Genomic DNA, 9,844 nt, shown 5'->3' on the forward strand with positions numbered 1-9,844 from the left:
AGGAGTCCTCCAAAGGCACTCAAATTGTCACACAAGGTAGGTTTATAATAGTCCAACATCGACTCCTGCTTATCCTTTGTCAGGACTGAAGGCGGAGCTGCACTTGATCGAGAGGTCAGTGGGGGAAGGGAGTGATAAACTCTGAACAGGGTCAAAAGGTGCAAACTGAAAATTATTCACAAACATTATTCAGAATCTCCAGGTAACACAATATCCCTTTTTTTGGACTGGGGAATATCCAAAGATAACAGTGACAGCAAACAAGATCTAGTTCTGTCAATTCTAACAAATAATTTGTATATTATTTGTATAGTTAAACCCTAGATTCATTCATACCCCAGCAGATTTACATGAGGGTTTATTTTCTAAACTGAATTACATCCGAAACACTGGGCCTCTTCAAAATATTATTATTTCCTGTTAGAGGAAATAAGTTGGTAAAATAAAAAGATTAAATAAAACGGAAATCTTCTAGGGGTAAAATGTAAAATTCAACTCAAGCCACAAGTTCCTGAGAATTAACCAGTCAAGCTAGCTCCTATTTGCAATACAAGTCAATGGAAAATTATTTCTCTTCATTTTGAGATCCTGAAGGAAAATGTTCACTTCAGGGTGAATAGAGGATGTACTTGTGTATCTGTGTATGGACAAAAGTCAATGAGATATAAACTACCAAAACTGAAAAATAAAACGTTTATTGGTGCAGTTTGTACCACATTTCAAACATGCAGCAGCCGTACTGGGTTTTTTTCCCCCCGTTTTTTTTAGCTTATAGGTTAGTGAGGAAACCATGTTTGAATTTTGAATTCAGGGGATAATAGTATTATTGTTTCCACCATAGAATTTGCAGGTCTGATAGGTAAGAATTTTATTATATTTTACTTATTTGTTTGTGGCAGCAAATGATAAAAAAAAGACTAATCTTTGTATAAAATAATTTAACGGGTTATGATTGCTCGGAAAACTGAGGGACTCTATTCTGAAAGGTTTGATAACCACTAGGTGCCACTAGATGGCAACCTTTTCCTACATTTTCCCTTTAAAAGCTCATCTCATGTCCTATAATTACTTACTAAAGAGAGGTTTTTAATTGATGTGAGGTTGTCATTTGAAATGAAAACAATTTCTACTTTTCCATCATTTAGAGACATTTAACAAGGAATGATCCCTTCAAAGAGGCATCATCCAAACAAATGGAATAATTTCCTAAATTGTGATTGTAAGGGTAAAGAAAATAGGAAGCTCTAAGGGAAAGAAAATGTGGGCATTATCAAACAATTTTTAAACTTTCTTGTGAATATATTGAAAATAACAACAAAGGAAAAGTCGTATGTTTGTCTGTGATCGAGACATATAAAGTAAGGGATGTAGCAGGTGGAAGACACGGCGGAAGAGACAGAGGAGGACATGGCAGTAGGGCAGTGATTTAATTAGCACCCTATACCCCCTCCAGCCCTTCACTCATAGCATCAATAATGCATGGCCCCTTGTTTCTACTGCCATAATTAATCCTCTCTTACTATAATTAAAAGCTAAAACTCCCACAAGATGGTTCAGCTTGGCCAGGCAAGGGGTAGGGTTGGCACAGGAACTAATGAAACACTCACCCTGTGGACGGACACATTGACAGGATGAGACGAGTTGACAGACAGATCAACAGTCCAAACTGAACTCTATCAGAGATATGGAGGATGAGATGAGCAGAAAAGCTGAAACCTGAGAAAAAAGACAGACAAATTACATGAAAACATTTGAGAGAGAAATGTGTTCCTGGAGCTGTTGCATGTTATATTTGTGAATGAGCGACATTGGAAAGAAGGACAGATCCACAAGTGCGTAAACCCACACTGAGGCGTGCACACAGTTACTTGCAGAGGCATACCGCTCCCACATGAGATCCTTCTCTGCTGCAGCCCAGTCTTGACAAGAGGAAGAGGTGGAGCTTTCTGATGCTGCAATTAGGACCTCACTGTCTGGGCAAGCAAACTGAAATTAATATTTCAATCGGGGGCCTGGCACACCTACAGGCACACATTCAGACACCCCTACACACACTAATGAATACAAAAAATACCCAGGATTCCAGAATAATTCATCTACCTTCCAATCACAGATGCCGGAATTATCAAATCTGTCTCTCAGCTCCCTTTCTGTGGATTATTGTCCAAGATTCACACCATAAGGATAGATTTGCATTGGAATAGACAGAGTTTTGTGTAGCTGATGCTTTTATCTTTGTGAAAATGGGTGCAGGGAGTGTGCAGGTCTGGCCATATGCCAGGAAACAGCACAGTTGGGGGAGCAGAGGTCACTTTTCAGCCTTAATGTCCTCTCCTGAGTCCTTGCTTCTCTCGCAACAGAGAGCACTCACCTGATTCAGTCACCTGTCCAGCATTTTTAACCAACGTCTGACTTCAGGAGTTCTGGACCTTGCAGGTACTTCTCACAGCACCTCACCACTGTAAGCGCACTCCCTTCGGTCTCCCTCCTGCCCCGCCAGCCTCGGCCCCATCTCCACTTGATTTATCGCCCTAAAATACCACTGCACTAATTAGTCAAGTAATTAATTAATAGGCATTTGCATTTGTGCATATGCAATTAGGAGGCTGACGAGAAGAGAGTGCAGCTGGGGCCCGGGAGTCTGGTGGGGGGAGGTGGGGAGGATGGTCCCCGTGTGTGTTGTATGTGAGCATGTTTTTCTACGCGTGTAGAAGTTTGCACTTTTTACAGAAAGACAACTGAAGAGCAGGTCATCACCTCACAAGTCTGCAAGAAACGAGGTGGATGGGGGGAGGAAAGGATGAAAATGCAGGAGGTGTTTACTGACAGCTTTGAGATGCGAGTTGACGTCATTTGACTATTGAGAATCTGATATCTTAAAGAGAAGGAGCTTCATTTTCTGCATTTTGATTGCATGCAATGAAAAGCACAGCAGGTGGTCCTTACTTAGACTAATCCGCCTTCAAAACGGACGCAAAGTGATTCTAAAATGCCACAAATCCGAACAATCTCTCCTCAGGCGTTTTAATATCAGATCAAAGTCTCCCTGATTGGTGCTGCTCTGAGCCCACTACTGGCTAAACTCGAGCTGTTGACATTTAGCATTTATTTTGGCAAGGTGACCCGAAGGTTGTTTGGAACTTGTTAAGAATAAATCCCATCCCCTACTTTTCTCAATTGACCGCTGCTATCCCTTCCCCCACCTCCCCACACGACGCAGCTGAGGAAGGATAGGGCATCCGTTTGGCTGGTAGTGGCACTTGATGCCCCTCTACACACTTGCAAGCTGACAAAATCACACCAACGTGGTCTGGGGTAGTGCCAGGTTATCATCCTGGCTAATCCCATAAGGGAGGAGACACATTAGTGAGTCTGCAGCGCCATTACACTCCCGCCACAGCTGCCGTGCTGCTGGTGACCCCACAGATGACCCCTGCAACCTCCGAAAGGACCCTGAGTTGTGTCTGCAGAGGTCCAAGCCCAAGGACATGATGAGCTTCCATCAGCTATTTCTCATCCACCAGGTCCCCACTCGCCCAGCCCAGTGGGTCTGCTCATGCCAACTTGGACTTTGTGGTCATCAAGCTCATTTCGAGCACATTAACTTCGATAATACCTCCTTAATAGAGAGATCTCAGAGCTGGGAAGGACACAATGCCGCAAATAAGACACACTGAAGGGAAGCAGGAATTCTTGCATCTCCTCCTCTCATGTGCCAACATGCCTCCTCCTTATTCTCGGGCACCTCTGCCAGCTCCAACCGGCATCAATTCCTTGTCATCCTCCACTGCGCCCCCTCTTCCTCCTCATTTTTCATACATCCCTCGTGGATATGCACACCTGGGTCTCACGCTCTCGCTGTGTATGCCTCCCCGCTGCTGGCAGCCCTCACTCAGCACTGCAGAAATCACCAGCTCTCCGACAGCAGCTACCCATAGACGTCCGCCTGTCTACGCAGCGTCACACGTTTTAATATGATTTCATCGGAGACTCTGGCAAGTGGGTCGGCCTCAGCCGGAGCCAGGCCCAGAAGAGTCAGAACAAATCACAATTGGTTTTGGTTGCCGTTCCTCTGAATTTCATGAAGGTATAATTTGATCCAATTAGGTAAATAAATAAACAATATGCCTGCTGTTCCATGCCCTTAATGCACTTATAATTCATCCCCAATCCCTCCCCCTGTTCCCACTCAGGCATGAAGGAACCAAATATGTGTTGTAGGGTGAATCAAAACTAAATCCAGCTTATTCAGTGTTGATTTGGTAAAGAGTTTTATAATAGGCTTAATGAAGCATTGTTTTTCATCTTTTCAAACTGAAAACTTGTACATGAGCATAATTAATTGCTTGGTTAGTGGGTTTCGTAGCTGTACTTGTTTCTGATTAAGATGAGGTCAAGGCTTATTTACTGTACTGTCACTTAAGCATATTTCACACATGAAACTGAGGCTGATCTCGCCATATTATACATCGACCTCACCACACTCACATGTCTGTATTTATAGCTTTTAGTAGCATCTTCCTTGTGGTGATTGCAGCATCCCACTCACTTATTGGCCATTAACAGTGAGTTTGGCAGGTGGATGAGAAATTTGGATTTTATAAAGTGGCCTACATGTCTGGAGGCAGCAGCTCAGGTCAGAAATGATGAGTTTTGTTGTTCCTTCATTTTATTTTCTCCCTTTCTCTTCTGTTTTTCCTCTCTTTTTTTCTGGCTGTGTGAGCGCTGCCGCGGTGACAGATGGCGAAGCCCTCCTCCTCCTCCTCCTCCTTCTCCTCCACCACCACCATCTCCATCTCCTCCTCCTCTCTCTCTCCTTTCCTTCTTTCTCTCTGTGAGTCTCTCTTCCCCCGGGAGGGCAAATCTTTCCGAATGCGGGCGCATGTCAATCACTGGGCTCTCATGTGATGGCTCTTGCCGGTGACGTGCCAGCCATATGGGCGCTGGCATCGCAGCCTTAGCTGGTATGTAACCCCTTCCCCGGTAGCTCACGGTTGCCATACGTGCACTGACACACACACACACACTATATCTCTCTCTCTCTCTCTCTCGATCTCAGTCACTCTCTCTGTCTCTCTCTCTCTCATACTCTCACACACACATACACACTCGCACACACGCGCGCGCGTTTACATCCATGCATACATGCCCTCACGCATGCACACGCAGACACGCCAGGACGCCGGGACAGGAGGACGCACCGAGCGACCCATCAGCGACAGGAAACGACAGCCGCGCGCCTCCCGCACCTGCACGTTGAAGGAGAGCGGTGCTTCGCTCGCTCGTGCGTTCCCGAAGATGGTTTGAAACCGACGCGCGTGTTTTTTTTTCCCCCATCCTCTCTGTTTTCGCCTCCCGTCTGTCGCGAAAAGCGAAAGCACAGGTAAGTCACGTCAATTTTTTTTATTTATCTAAATAAGTAAATGAAATGATCAAATCTGAGATGCTGAATCCAAAATGGTCGAGATAAATGTATGAGACAAACAGATTTTTACGCATGCAATTACGCTTGTAATTTGCAGGCTCTTTTGGCTCGGATCCACATGGACATCTAATCATCTAATTGTTCTAGCAGGTTCGCATCCATCCAACGCAATGCGAGCGATGTAAGAACAAAATATCACGCTGACGGCACAAGCCTGGTCAGGCACGTATCTCGGCAATAATGTGGCTCTGCCAGCTTTGTCCTTCAACTTTTGACACCAGAAGCTACCTGGATGATAAAAGCTATTATAGCCGGCCTGGGCCAGTTTCACCCCCTCTTGGATCGTTTTTCAGAGAATCAGTCCTGAGGATTGGAGTAATCTGTGATAACAGTAGATCATGCTGGACACTGATTTGCTGTTGAGATTCCTGCGCTCGGACGGTGATGATCTGATAAACAAAAGACAAGGAGAAAGACAAATAAGATTTTTTTTTTCATTTTTTATCAGCTTTGAAACAAGGAGGTCAACGATAGCTTATTGGGAGAACTATTGATGATTTCTATTTCTTTTTGTCCCTTCTTCTACTCCTTTTTTTACGATTTGTACGGTCAGGCTCGAAGCAAATGAAAGGGTGGGACAACTGACCATAACAGGCTTGATTTATCTCCACTTGTCCACTTTTTTCCCCTCTCGAGTCATTACTTAAAAACACTCAAGGGTTTTGTGTGTGGGGGGAATTTTTTTAACGCAAGCTAAAAGGATACAAGCGATTTCCATTTGTAAAATCTGAAATCACGCACTCGTGCATATTGAATTAAGTGTGAAATCCATTTCGTGCAAGATGCATGTTCTGTTAATTAAATGTTGCTGCGTTTTTCCCCCCTAATTGTAGAAACCTCCCGAGCCTGAGATTTAAAAACTAGATTTTGCCCCTGGCACAGCCCCCGAGATAATTAAGCAAGCATCAGAGCCCACCTTACTGCTGCAACATAAATGTAACATGCAAGGAAGGAAAAGAGTCAAAGTTACCTCGTGATTAATTCAGTTCGGCTAATAAAGTATATATATATATATATACGTATATATATATATATATATATATATATATATTACAGAAACAATCGTAAAATCTGTATTTATCAAGATATGGCCGATTAATTTCGTTAAATATTTACCAGATGCTTCCGTATTAAATCCCTTCTCGAGGCAATTAAAAAGAATCTTCTTGTGGATGAATAGTGCTGGAATGCAGCCAGAAGTATATATGGGCGTCAGGAGGAGTGAAAGCGGGGGCCCCCGTGGGACCTGTAATGTGGCCCCTGCCGCTGGGACCCGCTGCGAGAGGACGCGACAGGGCAAACCAGTGACAGCAGGGAATTAAATGGGGATCCGTCCAGCTGTAAACCAGTGGAAAGCCTCGAAGCTGTCTGTGTCGAAATCCCTCACTCTTAAGATGTTTCCTTCGGTCCTTTGTGACAAATTTGACCTTTTATCTTACACTGTTGATTTAATGTACAGTAAAAATAAACACTATTATAATACAAGACTAGTCTGTGTAAGGAGAATTGTTTTTTCTCTTTTTTTTTCTGAGGCAGCATTGTGCGACTGTTTTTCTTCCACGCTGTGATTGTTCGATCCCTCTGAGAATTTTTTTCCCCCATTTCCCTACAGATTCACAATGTTGACGAGGCTTTTCAGTGATCCTTCGTTGCTTCCCGACGTGCAAAAATACTCCGCCTGGGCGGAAGACAGCGATGGAGACGACCACAAAATCAAAGACGAAGACCAGGACGCTCAGGACGACATGGAGGCCTCTGACATGAGGGGAGACAGTCGGACGCATTCAGAGCACGCCGGGGACGACGACGAGGACGACGACGTGGAAGAAGACGAGGACGGCGAGGATACTGAGGGTGAAAGACCCAAGAAAAGGGGCCCCAAAAAGCGCAAAATGACCCAGGCTCGGATCGAGCGCTCCAAGATGCGGAGGATTAAGGCCAACGCCAGAGAGCGGACCCGGATGCACGATCTGAACTCTGCGCTTGACAATCTGCGTAAAGTTGTGCCCTGCTACTCCAAAACGCAAAAACTGTCCAAAATCGAGACGCTCCGATTGGCAAAAAACTATATCTGGGCCTTGTCGGAGATACTGCGTTCTGGGAAGAGGCCTGATCTTGTTTCTTACGTCCAGACGCTGTGCAAGGGTCTCTCCCAGCCCACTACCAACCTGGTGGCGGGATGCCTGCAGCTGAACTCCCGCAACTTCCTCACTGAGCAGCAGTGTCAGGACGGGGGCAGGTATGGCTCCGGCTCCTTCTCCATGAACTCCTACCCGTATCAGTGCGCGCGTCTGTCCAGCCCCCACTGCCAGCCGGGCTCGAACTCGCATCCGCTGAGGACGCACGGTTATTGCTCGGCGTACGACTCCCTGTACGGTGGGAGCGGGTCACCGGAGTACAACAGCCCCGAGTATGAGGGCCCTCACAGCCCGCCCCTGTGCATCAACGGCAACTTTTCCCTCAAGCACCAAGGCTCTGCGTCCCCGGAGAACGAGAAGGGTTACCACTACTCTATGCATTACTCTGGCCTGCCTGGCTCCAGACCGGCTGGGGCCCACAATCTGGTGTTTGGCTCCTCGGGGGCCCGGAGCGGCATTCACTCTGAAAACGTCCTGCCTTACCACGACATGCACTTACACCACGAGCGGGCCCCCGTCTATGATGAACTGAACGCGTTTTTTCACAATTAAAAAGTGAAGCCCATCATGCGTCCTCTTGTTGTCAAAACCACCCACGGCACACTTTCGGACTATAAGCCCGCCAGGATCCAGACAGTATCCTGGATATAATATTAATATTATTAATAATAATGATAATAAAACCTCTCACTCATTGTTTTCATTGGTGTTTTTTTTCTTTACCTGTCAACATCCAGTCTGTTTTTGCTATAGTCAGGGATGTAGTGGAAGAAAACTTGAACTACAATCTCATTTTGCGCAATAAAAGCTTCCCGTCCTTTGAAAGTGACCTGCATTTCAAGAAGACTTCATAAACAAACGACATTAGAAGACAACAAACGGATTTGAAATAATATTTATCATGTGTGATTTGTGTTTGTATTGGTGATTGTTTGCATTTTGGTGGCAGGATGTCCTACTACACCTCCCCACACTTTTTTCCCCATATACCACTACATCGCTGGCTATTTAGCAACACTCACCTAAAATTGGTGGTTATGTTATAAAGGAACAAAAAAAAAAATCACCTGCAAGGGACGAAATGGGAAAAAAAATCTAACAGGAGTGCAAAAACAAACGTTGAGCTGTTAAAAATTATAAGATGTGTTGGTTGGGTTGTTTTTGAAATTATTTGTATATTTTTTTTTCCGCCAGGAAATTCGTCGTTTGGCATCTATGCAAAACCATACGAGAGCACGAAGCGAGGCAGACAAAGGCCCAGAAAGACACTGATCCAATGACAGCACTTTTGCTGCACACATTCTCTCTCACACACACACCCATAAGCATTCATAAAACACACACCCACACGCACACACACACACACACACTAGAATCACACTTAGGAAACCTGACAAACATGCTCTGGCCAAAATCCTCAACTGAAGTCAACAGTCTGATATACACTGGAACTGACAATGGAAGATATTTATGACATTATTAAGTTATTTATATCGTTTTGTTAGCCAACAGGGCTATTCAAATGGAGTTTTTATTTATTGCCAATGTCTTATTATTATTATTATTATTATTATTATTATTATTATTATTATTATTATTATTATTATTATTATTGAACAGGTTTTATTATTTATTTTGTAATTATTGTTAATAGTCAATGGAAATGAAGGAAACCCTATTGGTGGCCATTTTTTTGTTTTGTTTTGTTTTTTTGTTTTGTTTTGTTTTTCATAGAAACTCAAATCTTTCAACTTTGTATTCAACCAACTGTGTGGTAAAATAAAATAACAGCAAATGAGACTGTGGAACTGGATTATTTCGTATGCATATTTGCGCACCTACTAATCATGCAACACATATTTTATGCTATAAATTAAATGTTCCTGCAAATAAGGTTGAGAGAGGGAGACCGGCAGAGTTTGGTGAGCCGCAACCAGCAGGAGGTCCTTTGAACTTTGGGGCCTTTAATGTAAATAAAAAGAAAAGGAAAGAGCGAAATTGTATTTTATTCATTCTTAATAAATGAAATAAGTGATGACAGATATAGATATATTTCTATATCTATACAGTCTTGACAACATGAATGTTCATTTGAGTTGACCTCAGAAGAGATCAGCAGGTATAAAACACAGATCCGATAATGTCAGGTCAATTTAAGACCATTCCAATGGCAACTGGAAGTGTTTCAACCAATAAAGTCACAGTATAGACAAAAAATATT

At 43.8% G+C, this 9,844-nt stretch overlaps 1 protein-coding gene across 1 annotated transcript; it reads left to right on the top strand.

The window, feature by feature from the left end:
* Positions 1-4,857: 4,857 nt before the first annotated feature.
* On the top strand, positions 4,858-9,423 carry neurod2 (neuronal differentiation 2). The gene is made up of 2 exons (XM_005796685.2): positions 4,858-5,383; positions 7,098-9,423. The coding sequence occupies exon 2, from the start codon at positions 7,105-7,107 to the stop codon at positions 8,173-8,175; it is 1,071 nt and encodes a 356-aa protein (XP_005796742.1). The 5' UTR covers positions 4,858-5,383; positions 7,098-7,104; the 3' UTR covers positions 8,176-9,423.
* Positions 9,424-9,844: the final 421 nt, after the last annotated feature.

This window comes from Xiphophorus maculatus, chromosome 16 (assembly GCF_002775205.1).
Source record: "Xiphophorus maculatus strain JP 163 A chromosome 16, X_maculatus-5.0-male, whole genome shotgun sequence".
NCBI classification, from domain to species: Eukaryota; Metazoa; Chordata; class Actinopteri; order Cyprinodontiformes; family Poeciliidae; genus Xiphophorus; species Xiphophorus maculatus.

Excerpts from the sequence above, each read along its gene's own strand:
- neurod2 (XM_005796685.2), top strand. The coding sequence starts at position 7,105 with ATGTTGACGAGGCTTTTCAGTGATCCTTCGTTGCTTCCCGACGTGCAA.